Source organism: Macrotis lagotis, chromosome 4, assembly GCF_037893015.1.
Source record: "Macrotis lagotis isolate mMagLag1 chromosome 4, bilby.v1.9.chrom.fasta, whole genome shotgun sequence".
NCBI classification, from domain to species: domain Eukaryota; kingdom Metazoa; phylum Chordata; class Mammalia; order Peramelemorphia; family Peramelidae; genus Macrotis; species Macrotis lagotis.
In genome coordinates, this window is record NC_133661.1 from 63,628,601 (window position 1) to 63,656,379 (window position 27,779).

General features: G+C 35.6%; 2 protein-coding genes across 21 annotated transcripts in view; one reads left to right on the plus strand and one right to left on the minus strand.

Annotated features, from left to right (window-relative positions):
* The window catches only part of DYDC1 (DPY30 domain containing 1), a 52,216-nt gene that overhangs the window by 19,251 nt on the left and 5,186 nt on the right, over positions 1-27,779 (minus strand). For 6 of the 20 annotated variants that reach the window (XM_074233005.1, XM_074232995.1, XM_074233006.1 and 3 more), the window contains one exon: positions 25,413-25,479. The gene's annotated coding sequence lies outside the window, so the exon portion shown is untranslated. Of the gene's footprint in view, positions 1-4,220; positions 4,294-5,408; positions 5,586-8,561; positions 8,663-23,623; positions 23,784-25,412; positions 25,480-27,779 lie in introns of those variants that run through there. The other 14 variants (XM_074232992.1, XM_074232994.1, XM_074232993.1 and 11 more) reach the window with 8 other exon arrangements.
* LOC141522660 (uncharacterized) lies at positions 5,064-26,170 on the plus strand. The gene is made up of 7 exons (XM_074236184.1): positions 5,064-5,091; positions 5,258-5,502; positions 8,538-8,693; positions 9,136-9,258; positions 15,791-15,904; positions 18,219-18,315; positions 25,974-26,170. The coding sequence occupies exons 1-7, from the start codon at positions 5,064-5,066 to the stop codon at positions 25,991-25,993; spliced, it is 783 nt and encodes a 260-aa protein (XP_074092285.1). The 3' UTR covers positions 25,994-26,170.

A 27,779-nucleotide genomic window follows, 5' to 3' on the forward strand; every position in this document is an offset into this window, starting at 1 on the left:
ACTTGGAAATTGCCCAGGACCAGTCCCTGATTTCTTTTGCAAGCCTAGACTACAACTGGAATCAGAGTTCAACCTTTCACAGTTGCCAAATAAGAAGTCTAAGAAGTCAGCTATTTGTCTTGCCCTGGCTCCCATCAGAAATTCATAGTGGCTTCAGTCCTATCTCCCAGCGCACTGTCCCAGAATTCAGGCTAGAATTGAAAGCTCCTGTCACAAGAACTCTCCCCAACCAGCAAAGCACATTCACTTGAGACTCCCTCCCTACAAATAGTCCCATATGGAATAAAGGAGCTCCTTACTTTATCTTAATTTTTATGGAATCCTTGTTTCATTTAGAATACTTCATCATCATTCATTGGGTGATTTTCATTGGAGCCAAAGAAGCAGGAACCTTTCATGTCATCATCTTTGCTTGAATCTCATAAAAGTATTCTAAGTGTATATTTTCAAGATGTCATTTCATTTATTTAAATTCTATGCTCTTTGCAGCTAACTCATATTTATAATGCAAAGCAAGCAGTCTTTCCATCAAGAATAGTAATAATGATGGTGGGGATCCTATTTTCTAGACTCAAGTATTTTGCTTTTTTTTCCCCAATACTAAAATTGTCTCTCTTGTCTTTGCTAAAACTAGTTTGAGCTGCTCTAATGGATATTCTCCTCAAAACAATTCTACATTATGAAAGGATAGTATTCCACTTTTTTAAACTAGAGAAAATAAAATTTTAAACATATAATTTAATCACTAAATATTTCAAATAATTATGAATAATCCATTCTTGAATTTCAGTTTCATAAAAGTTGCCAGCGTTTTCAATTTAGTACTGACTAAAAGAAAAATATTTCAATGGAACCAACCAACTAGAAAAGGAAGAATCAGAAATAACAACTCTAAAACTCAATGTATGATAAACTTTAAACAATGAATTACCTAGGAAAGGATTTCCTTTTTCACAAGAACTACAAGGAAAACATGGCATAATTTAAGTTTAGACCAACATCTAAAATCATATACAACAAACTAACTGAAAATAAAGATGTGACATGAATATTAAAAGTTATACATAGTATAAGAAAATTAGAGAGAACCAAATCAGATACCTTTCACACTCATGGTTAGGAAATAAATCTTGAACCAAATAAAGCATAAAGGCAACTTCAAAAGCCAAAATGAAACTTTGTGACTTCATGAAACTGAAAAGATTTTCTTTAGAAAAAAAAATGACTACAACTAAGAAAATGAACAAATGGAGGTAAAATCTTTGTATCAGATATCTCTGATAAGGTCTGTTAACTAAGCAAGATAAGTAACCAGCAAATAGAATGAAAACTCAGTGGTCAAAGAATTTGAAAGAAAGTTCTCAAAAAAGAAATACAAATTATTAACAATTACATGAAAGAATGTACTAAAGCTATAAGAAGGGAAAAAAGATCTAAGGTTCCAACCCACAACCAGCAAATTAACAAAAATAACAAAAGACCAGGACAGGTAGATGTTGGAGGAGTTGTATCAAGATGTTTAATACTAATGCACTCACTTGACTGAGTGGTGAATTGATTCTTTCTGGGAAGCACATTTGGAATAATGCAAAGAAAGTAGCTTTTGACCATACCCTTATAGAAGATGAACTTTTTTTGATGTGTTAGTTAGCTTTACTAAACTGTTTCTTTCTTTTCTCTTTGTTCTACAAGGAAAGAGGAGGGACACACTGAGAAATTAAAGTGATATTAAAAAAGCTGTTAAAATTCATATCAGTTTATATCCTGTATTTATCAAAACTTTTAACTTTAAAGAACGAAACAGGTATTACCATACTCGACTGAAACAAATATAAACTAACTTCAAAATCACATGCTTCATTACTCCAGTGCAATAACTAGCTGAACACCAATTCATCTGGATCACAGAATTATGGGCAATGATTGCAGATTGTACCCAAATCAAAATTATATATATATATATATATATATATATATATGTATATATACATATATATGTGTGTGTGTGTATATATATTAACTCAAAATTGACCAAATTTACTCATACTATATTAAACAAACATTGTTTTGAATATATACTCATTTGTAGAAATTCATCATGTGACCCTTTTGTTGGTTTTGATTTGAAATAGCTTTCATTAAACAAAAATACTCAAAAATATACAAAAATCTTGGTGATTATACCTTCATTCCTTCCAAAAGGCTGTCACATCTAGAATATTGCTGTAAAGCTGTCCTATTCTAATAGCCCTTCTGCAGTAAAGAGAATTGGGTGGTGGGGAGGGGTGGAGAAGAGGGGAGGAGAGCTGGATAAGTTAGCCTCTAAAGAGCTCTTCTATCTTTAAACCTATATTTCACTATCAATAAAGTTTCCATATTTGCCATTTAAAATGGTTTTGGAATGCCTGGACAGTTGATGTTTTGGATAATGAATAGAGTCAATCAGAGGTAACTACAAATGGTAGTGGGTTAGGCCTACAGTCAGGAAGACTCAATTTTGTGAGTTCAACTCTGTACTCTGACACCACTAGCTGTGGTAACTTAGGCAAGTCACTTAACCCTATTGGCCTCACTTTCCTCATCTTAAAATGAGCTGGAGAAGGAAATGGTAAACCATTCCATTATCTTTTGTCAAGAAAATCTCAAACAAGGTCAGGAAGAGGTGGATGCCAGTAAAACAAATGAATAACAAGAACAACAAAAATAGATCAGGTAAGGAAGTCTCAGGCTAATGCTTTAAAGTATTTTGGGTTTTAATAGTGCTCTTCAACCCAGACCAAAGTTCTTCTGTGCTTAAGTTTATTGTCTTAAAAACTCTTTACCTTGCTAAAGAACCTAATCAGTGAGCTTTTTGTAACTTTTCTGTAAGGAAAATAAACTTTTGAAACAACCTGTTAATTATAGTCACAGCCTTTGGGAAAAGAAAAGAAAAAGAAAATAGGTGATCTCTTTCACAATTGGCTTGCAGGTGGTGAAGGGAGGTGGAGAAGGGAAGATGCATTTCTTAACCAAATGTGGTTTACATTAAATATTTCTGGCAAGTTAGATGTCAATATATGCAGGGTTTTGTTGAAGCCTGATTTTTTTTGGTTGTTTTCTTTCCTTTTTTTATGAAGGTGCCAAAGGTTTTTTTTCAGATGGGGATGGAATACTACTGCAGGGGACTGCTGAGATATAATAGCGCTCTTAGAAGAACTATAAGCAAAGCAATGGGAAATTCCACACACATCCTTCCAATCCACCCTTGCTAAGACCACCCCCAATTAAAAACACTTGAGGATTATACAACTGTTTTAAAGCTTTGATATTCCTTCAATAGCAAAAGGAGGAGATAAAATCAGGAAGGTGCAGGTGGCTCAATTCATTTAATAATCACCATTCCCTCCAGTCTTAAGGAGGAGGTGGAAACTAGAGCTTACCTTTCAAGTCCTATGAAAATCTTAAATGCATCATCACATTATTCATGTTTTTCCTTCAAATAATTACTGTCCAAAATATCAAGTAACACAATTAAATTTGGGGCACCATGGTGATCCAAAGGCTAGGAAAAGTCACAAAACATTGTAATAGAACAGCATCAAAGAACCTAGAGCCCAACTCGCCCTCACCTCAGCTTCCTCCTCAAGTACATCTGCAGTAAGTACACCTTTCTCCTCTGCACCTGTAAGCATCCACACTAGTCCTTGAGAAGCAACATTAGTAATAGAAAGAATGAAGAACTGAGAGCCATGCTGTGTGATCTGAAGAGGTCCCAACACCTCCAACCTACTTTTCTAGAGCAATTTCCTATTATTCCTCTTGGAGCATGCTATATTCCAGCCAAACTGGACCTCGCGGGTCTCTATGCCTGAAATGAACTGCCTCTACATCTCTACCAGTTCAAATCTTTTCCTTTTGGACCAGGGGATCTTTCCCTGGAGTCGATTCCCCCTGCCCCCAAAGTGGTCAATATATTTCAGAAACTTTGGGAAAAAATGTCATCTCTTTCAATAAAACTGAATTTTTTTTGTCATTATAAGTGGCTTATATATTTATGAATTTAAATTTTTTTTCTCAGAGGGATGTCATAAGCTTACTAAAGTGACTAAGAGTCTATGACACAAAAGACAATTAAGAACTCCTATTATCATCTGTCTTTCTCCAAGAATATTCTCTTAACTCTCCTTAATTATTGATATCTGTCAGAAATGAGCCATCTCTAACCCTTCCTTTTGGTTTACCTTTCCAGCAAGAAAAGCATCTGCCAGGATACTAGAACCCCTGTTTACTGAGTAGGGGTTCTGCCTCCTTTCTCATGAGACAATGGAATTCTATTGGATTACAGATCTCAATGGGAGAGGATGACAAAAGATTATTCCATTAGGAGTTAGAGAAAGGGGTTCAATTCTTTGTCTTGTGACTTGTTGAAACCAAGATCATCTCTTCCCTGCCTTTCTCTCCATCAGCTTAGATATTTGTTAACTCTCACAAAGTGTAGTAATCTTATCCCTTTTCATCCTTTAATTCAGAGACCTAAAATCCATGATAGAGCTGCCCAATAACTGTTTGCCAAATCTGTGTCTCAGTTTCCTCTAAGTTGTTTTCCAGCTCTAGGAGGCTCTGATTAAAGAGGGGATACCCTTCCCACTAACTTTAATTTGGCCCTTGTGAGGAGAGGGGAAAGTATTCTGAAAAAGGAGAAAGAGGAAGAAGGAGGGAAGAAGGGAAGAAAGGCAAAAAGGTAAAGGAGGGAAAAGGGAGAGGGGGAGGCTGGGTGGAATGAAGAAAGAGGGAGGTAGAAGGGGAAAAGGGGAAGGATGAGGAGAGTGGGAAGTGGAGAAAGGAAGGAGGTTGGGAGAAGGAAAGATCACGGGGAAGGTGGGGGATGGGAAGGGGAGGGATAGAAGATAGAGTGTGGGGTGGGAGGAGGGAGTATGGAGGAGGGTTGGAAAGAAGGAAGGAGAAAAGAGAAGGTGGGAAGGCAGAAAGGCGAGAAGAGAAAGTAAGAAAAAGGAAAGGAAGGGGATAGAAAGAAAGAAGGAGGGGATAGGAAAGAAGGAAAGGAGAGACGGACAGTAGTGATGATGGTGGAAAAGGAGAAAGAGGCGGGTAGTAAGGGAAGGGGGGTACCCAAAAGAAAAGAGGTCAAATAGTAGGATCTTTAGTGCAACCCTCTCACTTCAGAAATGGGGAAACTGAGGCACAGTGTTCGACTCCCTCATTTTATCGATGACGTAGTTTAAAGAACCTTACCCTAGCTGGGAGTAAGTATTGTAAGGCTGGGATTGGAAGGTGGCCCTCCCGCCCAAGGGCTGTCAGGGGCCAAGCCCCCAGGCAGCCCCTCCTCAGAGGGGTCTCGGTGCCAGGGAGGGCCTGCCGGCCCCTCCACGCGTCCCCCAGCTCCCTGCCCATGCCCAGCCAGCACCCACTCTCTCCTTGCCCTCCGACAGCCAGGACAACCCCGAGACCAACAATGACAGCAGCAGCAGCCGGGTGCTCGTTCCTCTCTGCTCTCCGCCGAGGGTAGTGTCAGCATCCGCGACATGCATTTACTATGGCGGAAAACGCGTCTCTTCCATCGCTAGGAGACGGAGACCTGGCGCATGCGCCTCGATGGAGGGATGGGGTGGGAGGAGGAAGGGGGGCCTGGAAAGGGGAGCTGAGGGGAGGGAAGGAGGGGAGAGTGACGAGCTTTCCTGCAGAGTGGACCCTGGACGAGTAGATTGGATGGGGATGCAGGGGCCCAAGAGACCGTGCAAACACTGGATGCATCCCTACTGTCTAAGCCTCCCTACTTTGGGCCCTGGGGCTGCAAAGAAGTGACTTGGGGGGAGCTTCTGGCGCTACCTTTGGCTGGGACTCCCCTTTGCATTCTGGAAGGAGGCGCTCTAACCTAGTCAAGAAACCAGTATCTCAGAGAGATCACAAAAAAGGGCAAAGGACCCCCCACACACACGTCCAAAACTATTCACAGCAGCTCTTCTAGTGGTGGCAAAGATGTGGAAATGAACGGGGTGCCCATCCATTGGGGAATGAATTAACGAGCTGTGATATATGAATGGGGTGTGCTTTAAGCAATAAATGATGAGCAAAAAAAAAAAAGATGATGAGCAGGCAGATTTCAGAGTGATGCTGAGTGAAGTGAACAGAACCAGGAGGACACTGTATACAGTTAGTTATCCAGTAATAGCAACATTGTGCAAATGATCAACCGAGACAGACTTAGTTCTTCCCATCGGGACTGGTGACTTAGCCCAGCCCCCTTCCCCACCTCTCCTCCAATTCATGTGCTTGTCATGGCCTCACCTTCTGATGTCATGCTTTTAGAGAATGAAGGACAAAGCAACAATACACAGGGATCCAAGGCAATTTCAAAAGACACAAGATGGAAAATGCTAACCACATCCAGAGAAAGAACAATGGAGTCTGAATGCAAATCAAAGCAGACTTTTTTGTTTTTCTTTCTTGTGTTTTTTCCCCTTTTATTCTGATTTTTCCTTTACAGCATGACTTAAGTGGGAAATAATGTTTTACAAGATTTCTTGTATTAGGGAGGAGAGGTGAGATGGAGGGAGAAAAATTTTTAACTCAAAATCTTCGAAAACTGAAAACTATCTTTACATATAATATTAATAACAACAAAAAAAGAAACACTGAGGGTCAAGGAGGAAGAAGACCTCTCAACAAGAGTGATTGGGCCAATCACTTAAGAAACCTTTTGATGCAGAAGACCCACAGTAATGTGGCTTAGAGTATGCTTACTTACTACAACTAAGAGTTATGCATCTTTGCTGAAAGACCTAGGTGGGTGGACGGTCACATGGATTGTCTAAAAGCAGTTAGACAACCCATGTAGCCATACATATCTAACATGGGCAACACATTTACATAAGTACCTACCTACCACCTAGTCATTTACATGTTTTTTTTCCCCATTGGAAAAGAAAGGTTTCTCTCAGTCAGGGACATCTGCATTCAGAGACAAACCAATACAAGTCATGCCCATTGGTTGTACCCTTCCATCGCAGTGTGTAACATCTCAGTTCCTTGAGGAACTCAGGTCCTTGTTTTTGCCTTTCTTTGTAACTCCAAAGCATAAGTCAGAAACTTGCACAGATAAACAATAAATCCTTGTGGACTTACTGAATTGCTTCCAAGACTCAGGGTGGCTGTTGTTTTTGGTGATGGTAACTGTGTTGTTGTTTTAATACCCTGAGGAAATTGAAAAGCTGTACAAATAAAAGAACATTGAGTCCTCTTTCAGCAGGACAGGACTCATAGACATCGAAGCATTTGTAGCTAGTTTCTACAGAAATTCATCCAATCCAATGCCCAATTTTAACCTTCTATAAATGAGAAGAAAATGAGGTTCCAGAGAGGATAAGTGACTACTTAAGGTCACAGAGCTTAGCCACATTTGGAACACAGCAAGCTCTTAATAAATGTTCATTGAATGGAATTGAAAGACAGAACTAGAATTTGAGTCTGATGCTAGATCCAGTGCCCTATTTTTTACCATACCTGGCCATGAGGAAGATTGAGGATATACAATCCTACAGGGAACATGAGCATTAAGGCAGTGGATTTGATTCCTGAAATCTATGAAGTGGGAGAACCCTGTGAATGGGCATGACTACTTTTTTTTTTGGTTTGACTCTGATCCTCACTGAGGGAAGTCAGTAAGCATTTATTTAAGCCACAAATATTTAAGCATTTATATTTAATATTTATATTAAGCTGTAAGTATTTATATTTAGATTGAGAATTGCAGAGACCTCAAAGATTCCTAAAGTCCAGACCCTACATTCTATAGAGGAGACCAAGACTTCTGCTCCTGATGAACAAGTCATAAAAAATACGAGCCAGATTTTTTGAACACAAGTCCTCAGACTCTGGACTTCCAATGACCCTTCAGCATTCCATTTGTGAAGCAATCTGAAATTCCTTCCCAAGAGCAAAACCTTTATGACCTGAGATGATAGGCACCTATATCACAATACAACTAGTAGAATGAGGACAGAATCCCTGCTGGAAATTGTCTTCTTGTTTGGAGATATTCTCCCCACCTAAGGGTGAAAGACTATTGGTAAGGTGGTTCTGCTGGAAGCCCAAACCGTCTTCTTACATTAAATAAATAGATCTTCCGTAAGTCTTGATGACTTTATCAAAGTTCTATTCGTTCAGCTTCAGATCACTCAAATTTGGGGGTGGGGTGGAATATATTTAGAATATTTGAAAATATTCATTGCTACCAATATTAATGCAATTTTTTTACAATGGAGATTGGAAAAGTTAAGAAACTAAGATCTGATGATAGCAAGTATTCCATAGTAAATACTGGGTTGCTTTGGGGAAAATATATTCAGAATATTTAAGTATACTCAGTGCTGCCAATATTTAAGCAATTTTTAAAAATTGAGATAGGAATGAGGTCTAAGACTAAGAAGGTCCGATGATAAGGTGTACTCTACCATAAACTTAAGGGTGCTTAGAATGTTACCATTTAAACTTATAGTATGTGATTGAAACAATATGCCTCTACACTAATGTATTTACAGGAATTGCATATGGAATCTGAATACCTGAAGAAGTGCTTGGGAGCATGCTTAGTTCAGGGCCTTGCTAAGTTGGTTCAGACTCGACCAGCGGATCCAATAAAGTACCTGGCACTTTGGCTTTATGACTATAGGAGAAAAATTGATACAAGTCACCAGGTGTATATACATGGAATCTGTTTCGCTACTGATTTTCAGGATTCCCTAGCATCTGTAGAAGGGTCTTAGGGTTTTCCAGATCTCCTCTCTATATACCCCATTTCAGGGGACCTGGGTTTAATTAGGGTAACTTCTAAAAAAAGAGTTGATTTCTTAATTCCAACTCAACTCTCAAACGTAATTTGATTACAGAAACTCCTGAAGTCAGGTATTTGCAATATAACTTGAGAGATTAAGCTCTGATTTCAGAAACCTGATGGTTAGTGGGTTCAGTACAACAAAGAGCTTAGAATCATAAGCTCAGAGTTCTTTACTGGGATATGATTCCCTCTCTACCTTCCCCCTGTCCCCAAGGATCTGTCATTATTATGTACGCTATTGAATTTTATTAACAGCTAATCTAAGTGTTCAATTTCTGATTTTTGTCATTTTTCAACAATAGAGAATGCTAGAGAAACGTCAACTGAGTAAGGAGAGAATGGAAAGCCTTATGGAACTGGAAATTGCACAAAAAATGAAGGCAGAGGAAATTCAGTTCCAGAAAAAACATGAAGAATATCAAAAAGTGAGTCACCTTCATTTGTTTCTGTTGCAATTTTATGACCCAACAACAAAACTCAATTCTTATAGCATGCCATGAGTTTATGTGTATAAGAATCAAAGGGTTTTTCTTGAAGTATTCAATCCTTTTCTCTCTTTTTCAAATGTATTGTTATCTAATTATTATTTAATCCCTTTGAATTTTGCAAGGAAAATTTAGTGTATAACTTATTTTGGAAAATTTTCCAAATAATTTTATATTTATTATATAATCTATTTAATGTTGGAGCCTCCCTCATCTAAGAAAAGAAAAAAACAAGAGTCATAATACTTTATATGATTATCCCTTCCATTTCATATTAACAGAGATTGGGAACTGAAAAAACCTTAGAGGTCATCTGGTCCAAACCTCAAATTTTACAGATGAGGAAACTAAGGACCAGATGGATAAATTGAAGTAAATAAGAAGTAAAAGAACTGGAATTTGAACCATGTCTTCCAAACCCAACAGTCAGCATTGTACTTGGATGTACTTGATGATTCTAGTTTACAAAGCACTCTGAAAGAAATAATTCCTGATTTGAACATTTCATCAAAAATAATTGGTTTCCTTGATTTTATATCTACATCTTATTAGAACTTCTGTAGTACCTGATAACAAGATCATCAGTGCCTTTCTGTTTATGATCAACTTTCAGATGGAATAGAAGAAAAATTGTTTTACTCTGGTTTATTTCTTTCAGTAAACATGTTTACATTTTAGGCATGAATTATTTGTTTCTCAGAGTTCAAGATTATCTGCAGTAAAGAAAACAGGTTTTGGTTTTTTGATTGTTATTAAACTACTCCAGGGTTGTCCTATTTCTAATTTTAAAAGTTTTTATTGAAAACAATAGGCAATATATTTTGATTTGCCATTTTAGTGAGAGCTCTGCAGTAGGCTTCATGTAGTAAAGCCTTTAGTAAACCCACAGGAGGCTGGATAAAATCACACTAAACAATATGCTGATAATCTCAGAGCAAATAAACTGGATTTTTTGTTGGTGTTCTTGTTTTTGGTTCTGATTTTTTTTATTTCACCATAAGAGGGATGTCTCACCATGGAAAGTCCTTCCACAAATGGAATGATCTCCCATTCTTCTATACTTCAAAATCTTAGAACCTTGGGACACTGAGTGTCCCATTTCTCCATGTTCACACAATCAATGTGTGTTATCAGCAGTTCTTGAACCCAAGACTCCCTGACTCCAAGGCCTGCCCATCTAAACACTGGGACCCTTCTGGCTCTAGTAATACTTGAACTTTTAGAAATATCACTTTTTGTGTTTTTACTCATATTTCTCCCTGGATAATGCTATTTTTGGTTTGAGTCAAAATAGAAATATAGAATGTTGTTCTTTGATCATATATTATTCTTTTATCTATAAATTAAGACTGAATCTAGAGTTTCACTGAAATTTTCAATTACTTATGTGATTTCTTTAATAAAGGTAACAGAGCTAGTCATCTTAAATTTTATTTCTTATCCCTTAAATGTTTTTTTTTGCATTGACTTGAATTGTCTTGGTCTAGCTTAAATACAAGTAGAATGTTTCTGTCACCCTGATTCTATGTGACTGCTTCTTCAACTCATGAGTTGTTTTTTTGCATCATTATGTCATAGAGGCTGGACATTTGTTGAGCTGTATGTTGGCTTTCATCAGCATGTAAATTTATCAAGGTGGCAAATTTCATTTTTTAATATTTAACAACTTGGTGATGAAAGCAGCTGGGCTACCGTAAGTCTTGATGACTTTATCAGAGTTGGGAAACAATTTTCACAAATGGTGTTTCTGATAAAGGACTAATTTCTAAAATATATAAAGAACTGAGTCAAATTAATAAGAATATAAGTCATTCTCCAATTGATAAATAGTCAAAGGATATAAACAGGTAGTTTTCAGATGAAGAAATTAAAAATTCTATAGTCACATGAAAAATGCTCCAAAATCATTATTGATTAGAGAAATACAAATTAAAACACCTCATACCTATCAGATTGACTAAGTTAACCAAAAAAAAGGAAAATGATCAATGTTGGAGAGGATGTGGAAAAACTGGGATACTAATGCACTGATCCAACCTTTCTGGAGATTGATTTGGAATTGTGCCCAAAGGAAAATAAAACTGCATACCCTTTGATCCTCGACTGTATCCCAAAAAGATCATTGAAAAGGGGGAAAAACTCAAATGAACAAAATTATAACAGATCTTTCTGTAGTGGCAAAGAATTAGAAACTGAATGAATACTCATCAATTGGAGAATGATTAAACAAGTTATGGTATATGAATGTTATAGAATACTATTATTCTGTAAAAAATCATGAACGGCCCAACTTCAGAAAATCCTGGAAAGACTTGCAAGAACTGATATGGAGTGAAATGAGCAAAACCAGGAAAACACTGTAAACATTTTAACAGCAACATTGTGATGCGGATCAACCATGATGGCATAGCTCCTCCTGAAATTTAAGTGATTAAAGACAACCCTGAGGGAACTGTTATAGAAAATGACACCCACATCCAGAAAAAACAAACAAATACATAAATCAATCAATCAATCAATCAAAATAAGAACAAACAGATCATGGAGTCTGAATGCAGAGCAAAGCACACTACCTTGACTCTTTAAAATATATTTTACTTTTTTTTTCTTTCTCATGTTTTTCCCCTCTTTAATGCTAATCCTTTTTTCATAGCATTACAAATAGGAAATGTGTTAAACACAATTGTGCATGTACAACTCTTACCAGCTTGTTAGCTGCTGTGGGGAGGGGTGGGGAGAGAAGGAGGGTGATAGAAAAATGTGGAACTCATAAACTTGTAAATAGATGAATGTTGAAAACTACTTTTGCTTGTTGTGAGAATCAAATGAGATAATTATCTGTAAAGAATTTAGCACAGTGTGGCATATAGGCTACAGAAATACTAGCTATTCTCATCAGTGTTATTATTCACACACAGATATCCCTAACTTTATAGATGTTTTATAGGGTTTTTTTTAGCAAATTTGGGAGCAACTCAAGGTACTTGCTCTAATGAAGAAGATAATAGAAAAGGATACTGAATATTTATCAAATATTTGTTGAGCAGCAACTACATATAAGGCACTTTAAAAAAACAATTTGCATAACAGGCAAGTCTGTCTTCTTAATGGTTGCTCTTCCCTTTCTTACCTTACCTCTGGCCTTGGCCATGCATATCTGACCAAAGGTATCAGATAGTACAGATCAGTAGCCAGATTTTTTCAGAAGCATAGTACTGAGCTGCTTAAGTATCCCATTAAAAACTCTTATTTGAGCATACTTATTCATTTAATTATGAATAAATTAGAGAGTAATTAACTATGACTAATAATCTAAAGACAGAGTGAGACTGAACTAGTCTTCTAGGAAGGAAAAACTACAAGACAGCTCATGCCTCAGACTCACTGTGGCTACTATGACCCTGGACAACTCACTTAAAATCTCAGTGTCCTCCAGCAAATCTTTCAGACTATACATTTTAGAAGCTTCCAGTCTTCACTAGGGATAGAATTTTCTTCATCCACTGACAAATTCATGTGACTAGATTAAAAAAACAACCAAAACCTAGGGGCAGTAATACATACCAAACAGAGCAAAGTTTCCAAATATCAAGGAAATGTCTGCCATATACTAACAAATTCCATCTGAACTTTTCATTTTAGTTGCTATTAACTAAATCATAGGATGATCCAGGCTTATTCCATCAGTAATTAACTTTCTATCTGAATTTACCTAGAGTCTGTAAAAAATCAAATATTTTCCCTAATACTTTTTTAGCTCAGATTCAGGTTCCCTCCCCTCCCCCCAATCCCTTTCCTTGATTATGCAAGTCAAGAAAATCTTCACTCATCTATCTATTAGCATTCCTCTGATTGTGAGTCCAAAAAGAGAATGCAGAAATGTTTTTCTTTTTTCTCTTCTATTATTCTTTCCAATTATAAAGATCATTTTCAACATTCATCCTTTTGCAAGCTTTTGAGTTCTACATTTTTTCACTACTCTCCATTACTGATAAATTTTTAATTTTTACATTTCTTGTTTCTCTTTTATAGTCTAATCAACAAAATATATTTGAATTCAAACAAATATAAGTTGTTCTTTTTTTCAGATTGTCCATTATCCCTAGAACACAGTATAGAAAACACATATGAAGATAGTGACCAACTTTAGGGTTGGTTACATGCCTACATAAGTTTGTAATATCCTCTCAACTTAGATTTATATTCTTCATCACATTAATAATCAGCTTTTTTTCTCCTTTCCATAATTTTTGCTCTATTTCCTGAAATCTGGAATTATTCTTCCATTATTATAGATCCCTATCTTCCCACAAGTCAAATTTATTGGAGGATGCTCTTAGGAAGCTTTTCAATCTTGCCTCCCCCTCTTCTTTACTCATTGTTAATCTTAATTTTCACTGTTTAGAAAATTGATCACTAAGTCAAGGGCCTTGCCATGATTGAGATGGACTCAACCTACCTCCACTTTCTATGTAATCAATCAATCAGAAGGTAGGAAGACAAAGTATACCAACATAATCATACCTACTCTTGTTCCCTAACACTTCCCTCCTTGCTAACCTCCTCCTGCTGTGGAAATGTCTTACCTGGCTCCATCTGTACCAGATATCAGTCTCTGCTAACCCCAGGACTTTCACAGTTTCCATACCTGTCCCCAGATCACCTGGTAACTGAAGCAGGTGCTTCTTAGGAAATCACCTCTGCACTTGGGGTTAAATGACTGTTAAGAGTTGTGACTGTTAAAAAAAAAACCCACCTCTTCTATTTTTGTTTTGAATAGAACAGGTCACTTAGTATTCATGCAGGCAGAGACTGTGGTAACTGATGGCAAATATTATTACACTGACTTTCTTTCCCTGCCCTCCAATCTATCTATATTCTAAATTTCCCCCATTACTGTCAAAGGCACTCCCATCATTCCAATTCCAGGTTTCTATTCCATTCTACCTCTCACTTCCATCTCATTCCACAATCTAATAAACATCTAGTTACCAGATCTTGTCATTCTACTTTTATAACTCTCACATCTGTTCCCAGCTCCCAACTCCCAAAACCATCATTCTAATTTAGAAATAGTTGTCAAAACTAGGGTTGAATCCCAGGTTTAATGACACCTATTCTAAATCTCTTCTGACTTTACCTTACTGCCTCCCTTTACTCTTTTCTAAACTAGTCTATTGTCAGAGCTTCCTAAATGATCTTTCTGCTACATCATCTTTACCCAATCAGCTCCATCAAACCTAAAACAAAGGTCTGACCATCACATTTTGCTACTCAATAAACTACTCAGTATTTCTCTATTGATTCTAGAATCAAATTTTATCTTCATCTCATTTTTATTTCTATTTATATGTTTTATAATATCCCTTATCATTAGGTCTATAGAAAAACTATATTATGTTTTGTAAATAAGTGAAAGCACACAATAGTGGGCAGGCATGCTCCAAAATTTTTTTCTGATGTCACACAAAGTCTGATTTTGTGTTTAATAGATACTAGTCTGTAGTGCATTCAAAGAAAAAGCAATGAAAACAAATTCAAAGTTGCATATTCTGGAAGACTTTTTCCATAATATAGCAGTCTACCTGGGGAGATAATGGGTTTTCCTTTATTAGAGGACTTCCAGCAGAGGCTGAATGACCTCTCATCGGGTCTATTGAAACAGGAGTTGTTTTTCAGCTAAGTTTTGAATGCAGTTGCCACTGAGATCGTTTCCTTCTTGGTAAAGTATAGTTATATTAAGAGGAACCAGAAAATTATTTAACTGCAAGACTTCAAATTATATTTTTAAAAAGATGTTTTTATTGTCTTGGCATCAATCATCTTGATAAATTCAAAATTCCATTGCCAAGTCTACCTAAGAGAGGTGATATTATTCTCATTTGGTAAGTCAGTCAATCAACATTTACTGAGGAACTACAATGTACAGGGTACCTACTCTTCAGGCTACCTGAAATATAATACCTGATATTTGTATAGTATTTTACAGTTTAAATATTTCTTTCTCTCTCATATATGTATACACACACAAACACATACACACACAAACACACACACACACACACACACACATATATTTACACATTTGATCTAAGAAACAAGAAAGTATTATTCTCCTACACCAACCCCTGTCCTTCCCCTTTTAAAAAATAAGTATAATAATGGAGACTCAAAGAGAAGAAAGTTTTGTCTAAAGGTCACATATATTAGTTGTCAAAACTAGGGTTAGATCCCAGGTTTAATGGCACCTATTCCAAATCTCTTTCTACTCTACCTTACTGCCTTCCTTTATCCAATGGAAATTTCTTATTTTTTGGAAAGCTTGGGTTAATTGTTCATTCCTTATTCTGAATTCTATCATGAATCTAATAAGGTGACCAAGTTTTATGATTCAGAAGTTTATATATAGGTGCATGAAACTCTGATTTCAAAGGATAGCAAGTTATTAAACCACTGATTTTTTTCTTTCTAGAAAACAACTATGGAGCCTTTTCCAGAACCAAAACAACGCACATGGCAGGAAAAGTTTGGACCCCTGAAATTGCCCCCTCTTGAAGAAATAGATGAAACCATATTAAGCCCTAATGTGAATATTTTTAAATACTAATGAAATATTTCCTCCAAAAATAATCAGATTTTCTTCCTGAATATTCATTTGTTAGCATCAAAAAATTTACTTGTACATTGGCATAACTTTTTGTTAGTGAAGAGTCTTGAAATGTATGAGTTTTTATTTAAAAAAATTTTATTGGTTAAGGGCATCACCAAACCATGACCAAGACTTCCATATAATAATCTTTCTTGATCCTATTTTGAGATGAGAAAATCAGGGAAAGTAAGAAGAAATTGCATAAATTACATGAAAATAACAAAGAACTAAAAGAAAATCCTGCCCTATTTAATAAAATATCATCTCCAAATTCAGAGAAATGGATGAAATGTTGGCAGGATAGTCATAATATTAATATCATTAAAAAGCATTTATCTCTATTAAGAGAAATGTAAATTAGACCATTTGGCAAATGTTGACACAAGATGGAAACAACCAATGTAGAATTTGTATATTTTGCACTGGGTGCTAAAAAAGTTAAAAATGAATTTTCAAATAAATTAGTCTACATCAAACAACTTTGATGTAAACAAAATATAATAACATCAAATAATATCATGGATAAAGTATATAAATACTTTACAAATTATTATTTTCTAATGATGATAAAAATATTTTAACAAGTATTACACTTGGTACTCAATATATAATCAAGCCTAAGCTAAGTACAATGAAAAAAGATACCTAACTGGGAGTAGAGAATCATCCAACAATTATACTAGCAATCAGTGAATTGGAAACAACTTTTGGGGATATGGGACTTGAGGTTAGACCTAAAAGAATTGACAAGTATTTGAGTATGAGGAGAGGAAGGAAGGTAATATGAAATTGGGGAGCACTTGAAGTGATAATTATAATTTTGTGGGGAAGGAACAGTCCAAACATACAATAGTATAATGTAATAGAAAGAACCTTTGATTTAATTATGATTTTAATGACATAGTTTGAATCCCAATTCTGCTGTTTTCTGCCTTAGGTGAGTTATTTAGTGTTTGAGCCTCAATCTTAAAAATAAAAGTATTGGACCAGATAAACAGTCAATATTCTTGTTGAAGAAAATGGGGGAAAATGGATTCAATTATAGAGTTTTCAAAAGATGGCTTTAGACTTGATAATAGTAGTCCAGAGAATCAGTAATGTCATGGCAGATAGAGTGGTGGCATGAACTTGAAGTCAAGAAAAACTAGTTTCAAATCCCTTTCTCTCCATGACCCTGGACAAGTCAGTTGACTTTTACATGCTTCAGTCATCTCTGTAAGTATTCACTTATTCTAGCAAGTAATAAACAAGTTGTGATCTGTAGAGTTGCAAGGAGCTTCAACATGGAGTTCTCTGTGCTAAAAAAATCTCAAAATCAATTCCTTTAAGTAGTCATGTATGTCTAAGTAATAAATTGCTTGATGAAAGTGGTCTTTTGGGGTGGCTAGGTGGCATAGTGGATAAAGCACCAGCCTTGGAGTCAGGAGTACCTGGGTTCAAATCCGGTCTCAGACACTTAATAATTACCTAGCTGTGTGGCCTTGGGCAAGTCACTTAACCCCATTTGCCTTGCCAAAAAAAAACCCTAAAAAAAAAAGAGAAAGTGGTCTTTTTAAAAGTTAACTAGCAGGAATGCATAGGGCATCTAAGGGGAAAACACAGGAGAGACAAGAAAAACAAGTCAGAGGTTTCTGTCTTGTGTGCATGTTATAATGAAAGCATGAATGGAATGGCAATGGAACTAGAGTATTAACATGTTTCAGAGGAAGAACAAATAGGAATTGGTAGATAGTGGAATAAAGAGGAGAAAGAGGAGAAAAAGTCCAGAAGTCATTGCTTTCTCCTTCCCTCCAACAAACATTACCTACTATAATACAGAGCATTGTGCTAGAAATTCATAGGTTACATGTATAAGATAGAATCCTTATTGAGTTTTTATCTCATTGAGCAAAAGTGATATAACACATGTGAAATAGTAAATTGCAGTGAAAAATAGCACATGATAAATTGCTGAATGAATAATATAGAAAAGATGTACAAAATCAATTTAATGGAGGAAGAAGATTATTATAGATTGAAATAATCTAAGAAGGTTTCAGGAATCAGATGAAGATTGAACTGGATCTGGAAGGATAGGTAGGATTTGGGTAGAGAAAAGGAGACAAGAGAAGCTTCTTAACTTCTCTTCTGAAAAAAACAAACAGGTAATGACAAAGTCCTCAAATTTTATATGTCATATATAATGTATATCATAAATATATGGTACATTTTATGAAAAAATTCCTTTTTTTCTGTTTTTGATCGTATTTAGAAAGAAAATACCGTATCCAACTCAGAAAGGAAGGAACCAGTTTCCCCCGAATCTAAAAATGTTACCAAGCCTGGATCTCAAGAAGAGACTGTTTCAGGTAGCTCGTAGTTCCAGAGGGACATTCCAAAGCAGATAGTTTTCTATGAGGGTCCTTCAGAGTCGGACTCATTCTATCAAGGTTCTACAAAGTTTTTCTCCCACTAGGGAAAATGTCCTGCATAAAGTTACTACTCAAAATCAAGAAGTTCTTCCTGGAATGAATTCTCTAACATTTATTTAGGAGATGAATCATTCTAATGATCTCAGAGTTGTCAATTAAGAAATTAGGCAACTAGTTGAAGTCTTGCCTGAGGTGGATATTGAATCAGATTTCAAAACATATGAAAAGGTGACATCAAAATATACAGTAGAAGTCCTGATCAGTGTTCACTTAATCAGCATTTAAAACATTGTTTCTATGGGAAAGTGTGCTTTGTGTTGCTGACAACCAATGTGCAAATAGAATTTTAGAACATTATTTGTTTGGAAATTGGTCAAAGGCAATTTTATTGAAGTAAATAGTAATGAGGAGGCTTCTAGCAATCTCTTCCAGTTCCTGAACTAGAAGAGGAGGAAAAGGTTTTGTTGAAGAATCACCCAGCACTTAGCCCTACATTTCAAGAGAGGAAATAGTGGTACAAAGTTTTAGGAGAGTTCTCATGCTGGCCAAGAGACTTTTTGGGGATTTCTAAACTTGACCTTGGGCTTTGTTATATAGAAAGAAAGTAGATACCTTCTTTACTACAGTACAAAAAATGACTAGGTAAGGAAGAAAAAAAGAGATCCTGAATAATGAGGCATAGAGAATTTCATATGATCACAAAGGCTTTTAGCCATAGCTTAGACTTATATGACTTCTGATCAATATTTTGAACTCTTTAAGGTTTTACTTTTGTTCTTTAAAATAATAATTCTTTCAAAGTCATCTATTTCACTCCAAACAGGAATTTCCTCCATAACAATCTTAATAAGGAGTCATACTGCTTAGTATGTTTGAATACTTCTGGTATTCTTCCTTTTAAGCATTTTATTTTTATTCTCATTTTTATGACCAATCCCCTTCCTCCAGTTTTTTTCTTTCTAACTATTCAGATTTGAATGCATTGGGTTTTCTGGTTTGTTTTTTTTATTTTCTCGTGAAGAAACTACCACCAATGCCTGTTAGCAATTGCTCTGTAACTTATAATTTTAATAAGGTGTTTAAAGCACTGAGTACCTGCAGAATATGTATATATATATATATATATGCATGTATATACATATATATATATGTGTGTGTGTGTATACACACACATATGTATACACAAATGTGTGTACATATATATATATATACACATATACATATATACATACAGAGAGGATGGATGGATGGATGGATGGATGGATGGATGGATGGATGGATAAAAAAATCCATAGGTGAAGTGGAGCAACAGAGTAAGTAGAGACTGGAATCTGAGCTAATATGATCTTGGTTCAGATTATGCCTCTAAAACATACTGTGGGTAGCCTTGAGCCAGTCATCACCTCTAGGTGTCTTAGACATTTCTCTAAGACTATAATTTGAAATAGTGATAGACTTATATTTGCAGAAGTGTTCCTACCAAGAGTTCCCTTAACTGGGGCAACAAGGTGATGAAGTGGATAGAGCTCTATCCCTGGAGTCAGGAGGACCTGAGTTCAAATTCAGCCTCAGACATTTAATAATTACCTGGCTGTGTGACCTTGAGCAAGTCACCTAATCCCATTACTTGCAAAAGAAAAACCAAATGAATAAACAAAAACAAGTTCTCTAAACCAATGAAAATTATAATATAGATCCCCTCAAGTCAGTATACATATGTCCAAGTCCCTCATTTTTCAAATGAGGAAACTGAGGTCCAAGGTGGAAGAAGTGTATTATTAAAAGTCATGTACTAGTGATACAAAATGATCCAATATTAAGGAATTTTCTGATTCCCACTTCTACACTACCCTATTACCTTGTCCTGATTTGTCAATGGAATACCAGAGTTATGCTGTGTCTGAAACTTTAATTGAACTAGGTAGACTATACCCAAAGAAATCATCAAACATCATCAAAATGTGCTAACTTATTGTCTTCATGTAACATAGAATATTGAATAATTCCTATAAGGTATAGTTTAATTACTTTTAGTATATAGAGCACAGGACTAGGCACCTGGTGAGAAGCAAGTTTAGATGCAACTTATGGTTTGTGTTTGACAATCTTACATAAGGATTATAAAGATAAAAAGATGACTATGAGATGCTAATATTCTATATTAAGTATGCTAGGAATATGTCAATTAATGCTATGTGCAGTCTGAGGTGGAAGGGTGGGAGAGATTATTATAATTCTAGAGCAATAATTGACTTGGATTTTAAAGTATGGGCACATTTCAAAACACATTAAAGTTTATAGTGAGTTCTAGATGAATTACTTCATTTGATCTTCTCAATATCCCTGTGAACCAAGTATTAAAGGTGGTATCATTGATATTTTATAAATAATACTCTGAGAAATTAAGTGACCTGCCAAGGATCCATAGTGTAGGAGGCAGAATCTGAACCCAGGTCTTTCCTGAATCCACGTCTAGCGTTCTTTCTTCCTTGCCCAACCAATGTAAAATGTCAAGAAAAAACTGAAAACTTAACCATTAAAAATTTTAAATCAGTTACCTGTATGAACTGGTATTGAGGCAATCCTGATACCAATATAGTTGGTTGAAAAAAAAGTCCTGATATGGTCAGATTTTTAAACTGGGACTTGATAGGAGACAGAAAATCTGTCAGTTATTTCCTAGTCATATAACCTTAGTTTCAAAGTGTACACAGTTGAGAAATCTTTTTTGCTAGAAAAAGCACTAATCCACAAGAACTCTCCCCTTATCTTTCCTTTACTCCTTCCCACCCCTTCCCTGTAGAGTAGGATAGATTTTAAAACCCAAGTTGGAATGTATCTTATTCTCTCTCTGGGTCAAATCTATTGAATAGAATTTATACAGTGTTCACAGGCTCCCTTCTTTCCCTCTAAAATTATAAATCTTTGTTCCTCTTCACCTGGTATTATTTATTTCTCAAGTACTACTAATCAATTTAATCAGTCAAAACTTGATTAATAGATTGCTTGATAAGCTCAAAGTGTTATCCAAGTACCATCACAGATTGATTGATTGATTGTTTGATAAGCAGCCTTGCCTCAGAGTCACTGAGTACCTGCCCCTCTTCTGACTCATTAGAAATATACTTTTCAATAGTCTTGAATTACATCAAATTATAATGATTTTTTTAACCTTACCCTCTTTTTAAGTACCCTTCAAGTACAATCCTCATGAGTCAGTGTTATCACCCAAAGCCAAATCATTTCATGAACTATTTGTACCCCTTGCCCCAAGCATATTTTCTCCCACACTCCACCCCCCTTTCCCACCCAGGGCACTCAACCTTTTGTTAGGTAGAGTATGGATTTAGTTCAACTCTGATTTAATTAAGAATCTTAAAGGGCTCTAAGTACTAGGATTCTCTGAAGGTCTCACTTAAGAACTTTACAACTGATTCTAAATTTTAGGAGACATGACTCAGGGCCACTCAGCTTATGCTTACAATGTCCTCATCAGAGAAAGTATTAAGCTTTCTGATTACAGCAGAATTAGTGTAGGTCAAAGGATAATGAGACACTTAAAGTTAGAGTAAACACCCTTACTTTTCATCAGGACTTTTGCCTCAAATATAGTGATGTCATCTTGGACCTTTTCAATAGAGAGACAAGATCCAACCATAGGCATATCCTCTAAGTCCAATCTCTTCAATTATATTTTACCCCTGAATTTCCCAAAGAGAAATACAATTCTCAAGAGTTTTTAGCCTTATATCTTCCCCTTTAGGGTTGTATACAATTTGATAGTCTTGACTAACATTTGTTTTATTTTATTTTGTTTTGTTTTATCCTTCCCTTTTTCCATTTATCTTTTTATGCATTTCTTGAGTCAGGTGATTGAATTCTCTGTTCAGTTCTGGTCTTTTTTGTCAGGAAATTCTGGAAGTCTTCTATTTCATTGAGTCCTCTATTTCATTGAACTCCATCTTTTCCCCTGACAGTATATGCTGAATTTTGCAGGGAAGTAAATTCTTGGTAGTAATCCTAGGTCCTTTGCCCTCTGATATATAGTATTTCAGGTCCTTCAGTCCTTCAGTGTTGAGACTGATAGATCCTGTATAAGTCTTATTGTGTTTCCTTTGTATTTAAATTGTTTCCTTTTTGCTGCTTAAAGAATCTTCTCCTTTATTTGAGAGTTCTGGTATTTGTCTGTAATAACCCTTTGATTTTGTATCCTGGGATCTCTTTCTGGAGGGTTTCTGTGTATTCTTTCAATGGCTATATTGTCTTCTTGTTCTAACAGATTTGAATACATTCCCTGATAATTTCCTGCATGAGGTTTTCCAGGTCTTTTTTGGATCTAGGCTTTCTGGTAATCTGATGATTCATAAATTATCTCTCCTGGATCCATTTTCCCAGTTGCTTGTTTTTTCTAAAAGGTAGTTTTACATTTTCTTCAATTTTTTCAGCCTTTTTATTTTGTTTGATGGAATCTTGTAGTCTCATAGATTCATTGGTTTCTACTTGTTCATTTCTAAATTTTAGGGTTTTATTTCCTTCAATTAACTTTTGTGTTTCCTTTTCCAGTTGGTTATTTTTACTTTTAAAGGAGTTGATTTCTTTGGTCACTTTTTCATAATTTTCCTGCTTGACTCTCATTTCTTTTTTCCATTTTTCTTCTTCCTCTCCTTTTGTTTTTAAATTCTTTTTTAAGCTCTTCTATAAGCTTTTGGATTTCAGTCCAGATCATAGAATCTTTTGAGACTTCCCCTGGGAGTAATTTTTTACTAATTTCTTTTTCCAACATGGCATTGTTATCATTTTTATCTGCAAAACAGTTTTCTACAGTGAGCACTCTTTTAGGGTTTTTGTTCCTCTTTGTTGCTTTAGCTCAACTCCTGGAGTATAGGGATTTTAGATCTAATATTTTTCTGCTGAGACTGGGGTCTGATCCCTGGTTTGTCATTTGGCCAAAATATTGCCTATACATTCCAAGCCTTACCTTTACAGAGGTTTATTTACTCCTTTATGTCCAGGTTCTGCCTATTGAGTAGTTTATTCCCAACCCAGTTCTGTCTTTTGCCCAGTATTCCCGGGATTCAGATTTTGTTTGGGGTTGGGATCCTCCTTGCTGGCTTGCTATCTAGCTGCCAGGACCTATACTGCTGTCAAGCTGTTGGGAACTGGACTGTACTGTGACTTAGGAGGCTGTCCTGCTCTCACACTTCACTTAGTTTTACTTTTCCCTTTTCCCCCCAAAGAGACAGACCTTCACTGAAGATCCTGCATGATGTCTACCATTGAAACCTTCTTTAGATCTTCTCTTTTCTTGGTGGGCTTTGTAGCTTTAATGTCCATGCAGAGGCTTCATTTATCTTTGGTAGGGAAAAGCTCAGTGAGCCTATTTGATTCACAGCACCACTTTGGCTCTGTCCCAAAGGTCCAAGAAAAACTATCAATCGCAAAACTACATAGGTGAAACCAGCTTATTGAAATATTTTGGGGTTTTTTTTTAATTGAAAGAAACATTTCAATCATTTACTTTTAAATTTTAAAAAAGGTATAGAAAAGTATTCCAAAATCTAGTAAATTAGGAATCAGGGGAGTTAAACCTCTGAATCATCAGTATGGGGAATTTCCTTACTGCTACTGTTCTGAAAGATTTATAATCTTAAGAGATTTATCTTGAGGGTACTAAAAACGTTGAGTGACATTTCTAAGATCACAAAAGTAGTGCGTGTCAGAAATAGGACATGAACCTAAGTCTTCCTCACTTAAAGGACAGAATTCAATATACTATTTAGACCACACTGCCTTTCAACAACTTCCACTAGAAAAGATTGCTGAAATTATATTTCTAAAAACAATACAAATTTTAAATAAAGAAAAAGACATTTTGGTGGACTCAGAGTCAGAAGGTCTGGGTTCAGGTCTTTTTTCTTTTTAGGGTTTTTTTTTTTTTTTTGGTAAGGCAGATGGGGTAAAGTGGCTTGCCCAAAGCCACACAACTAGGTAATTATTAACTATCTGAGGTCAGATTTGAACTCAGATACTCCTGACTCCAGGGTTGGTGCTCTACCCACTGCACCACCTAGTTGCCCCTGATTTAGGTCTTAATTCTGACATTTTCTTGTCATGTGATCTTGGGCAATGGGCAATTAGACACTTTTCTAAGCCTCAGTTTCTTCATTTGTATAACTGAAAAAAACACACACCTGCCTCATGATTTTTGTCAAGAAAGTGCTTTATAAATTATAAAAAAGATAGTAAAGCAATAGAATAGGAAAAATATTCTCACTTAAATATACAAGGAATTGATACAAGACAGTGGACACATAATCAAAGTGAATACATTGTCAAAGAATATGAACAACCAACCTTGAAGTTTCACTATTGGGAATATATCACATGGAAATAGCTTAAAAGAGGAAGGTCACTTACATAAAAAATGTATTCTGTATCAAAACTACACAGACTAGTGAAAGATAGGAGAGAGCTTAAATTTCCTACAGTTTTGAAATGGCTAAACAAGTTAAAATATCTCAAAGAAAGAAATAATATAGTATCATAAAGAATCACAAATACAAGGATAATTGAGTTATAATCCTATGGAATGATTCAGAGTAAAACAAGTAAAATACATGATATTCATATGTTTATATACATACATGCATATATATGTCACCTAACCACAATTATGTAAAGACACTCATCTATATATTTGAATATAAAAGTATTAAAGTCAGTTATAGAGTTGTTACTATAAATTTAATACATATTTATTATAATCTAACATAATTTTGTATTTAGCACAAAATTCTTTCTCAAAGGAAAAAACATCAATTTGAATTTCCTTAGTAAAAGACAATTAGAGGAAGGGCAAAAAGGGGAGGGCATCATGGTACATTTCTTTATCACCTACAATATGCTAGGATTCTAGAAGGAATAAAATAGTATAAAATAAAGACCTTTATCTTACCGATCTTAGAATCTCATTGAATCATATGCATTTTTAAATGGCAATATAATATGGTAAATGACAGTTGAGTGATACTTACTGTGGTTTCTTGGGACTGGGGAAACCAAAGCACGTGAGTCAAAGTCTTAGATCAGAGATGTCCAACTCTGTAATTCCAAGAAAGGAACCAGATTAAAATGCAATCTGGAAATATTTAACAAAATAAATTAAAATACAAGAAAACATAGATAATTATAATCTGTGATTTTCTAAATCAATATGTGACAACCAGGGATCAGTTTCAATTTATGTTTGATGCCACTTTCTTAGTTATTCAGAAAGAAATGTTAACACTGTCAAAGGGAACAATATAAATTAAGGTGGGAGGATGTATTGCATGTTAAAGGACAGAATGCTATGGTTGAATGAGATGAACAGAGAGAAATCAAGTTGAATAGGTGGACTGGAACCAGATTAGAAAATTCTGTATGTTAAGGTAACAATAGGGAAATATAGAAAGGGAAAGAAATAGCTATATAAACTGTATGATATACTAATCTTACAGTTCTTTGAATATTTCCAAAAGATTTTAAAAGACATGTTGCATATCTGTATTTATAAACATAAATTTAGATATCATCTCTTAATACTTGCTTTGCAGATGCAGTGAACCCTACTTGAGGAAACAGATATCCAGCTCAAAAGCTGGAATTTCCCCACCCTTGATCTAAAAGGAGTGGATGGATCCAGTGCCCTCACTGGAGAAAGAAGACTCAAGTTAGTATCCTCCTGGTCAGTAGTATAATGTTATTTTTAGAAGGTTAGAATGAATAAAAAAAATAAGTGTTGTATTGGAAAGTCTGACTTCTGATTAAATCATGTAGATACCAATCTGCCTTACCATCAAGTCATCATTCACATGATGAGACCTCAGAACATAGAGACATTATCCTAAGAAAGAAGCAATTGATGGGTGCCGACAATCATGAAAAGACAAGAAAGGAATGGAAAGGGGAGAAAGTTTCTTATCCTTCTCAATTATGTTATTCTGGGATAAGCAATGACTAGACTCTCAGATAAACTGATTCCAGTTTTGACTTTACCACTCACTATTAGTGAATCATCAAATAAGACACAAGATTGCTAGGTGGCCCAGAGGATAGAATGCTGGGTCTGGATAACTTCCTTAGTCTCAGACACTTTTGTACTGTGTGACTCTGGTCAAGTTACCTTAACCCTATTTGCCTCAGTTCCTCATCTATAAGAGAAGCTAGAGAAGGAAAGAACAAACCATTCCATTACTTTTTCCAATACCAAATGGGATCACAAAGATTCAGCCTAGACTGAAAAGACATAAACAAATAACTTTTGAAAGTTAATATTTCCTTCAATTAATGATTTTTTTAAGGTGGACTAGAATTCTGAAATCTCCTTCTAGCTCCAAGAAACGCAAAAAGGAATCTTTACTTTAGACCATTCCTCACACTGCCAGACTATTCTTCCAGAAATATCTTTCATGATGTCAATCCCTTGTTCAAAAGCCTTCCATTGATCCTATTTCCTGAAAATCTCAAGTATTCATGACCTTGCCTAGTCAATATTATTTCTCCTGTTCTCCAACACTTCTACTTTAATTAATTTGGTCTCCTAGATGTCAGTCAACTAAATGTTTAGGCCTGTCTTTTGGCTTCCTTTGACTTCTTTTTGCTGTGCTTCTTCACCTGCAATACTGCAACACCCCCCCCCCATTCTTTCTTCTATCCAGTTCATACCCAAGCTTAACTTTGCATATTTCATGAAGCTCTCTGAGTACTTGGATTATTGGTGATTTTATTAATATTATTACTAATGTAGTCTGTATACAATGAAGGAATTTTATACTAATGGGACCCAGGAAAGAATCATGAAGCATATCATTGTCACTGGTTGACTGACCTTTCAATAAAACATCATGACAGCCCATCAGTGTCAATACCCCAGACTAAAACTGCTTAGCAACCTTAGGGACAAGGGAGTTCAAATCTAACCTCTGACACTTACTAGCTATGTGGCCCTGGGCAAGTTATTTAATCCCTGGCATTCAGGGCCATCACCAGTTGTCCCAATTCATATCTGACCATTGGACTCAGGTGGCTTTGGAGGAGAAAGTAAGACTGGTGACTTAGCATATCACCCCCCCACTCAAATCCAATTCATGCTTGTCATGGCATCACCTCCCTGCTGTCCCTGTCTGCTTTGAGAATGAAGGACAAACATTATTAGTAACTAAGCTCTAGAGAGAGCAGAAATTGTATCTTAGAATCTAAGTGCTCTATCTCACCTAGTTCTTGGCAAAATGCAGAGAATGAAATGTTTGCTTTAGCTGTTTTTATTTATTCATATTGATTTATTCTTGCCTATTGACTTTTACTAAATTATAAGATTGTATTTATATTTCTTTTTTAGATTTATCAAATTGGGGTTGCAA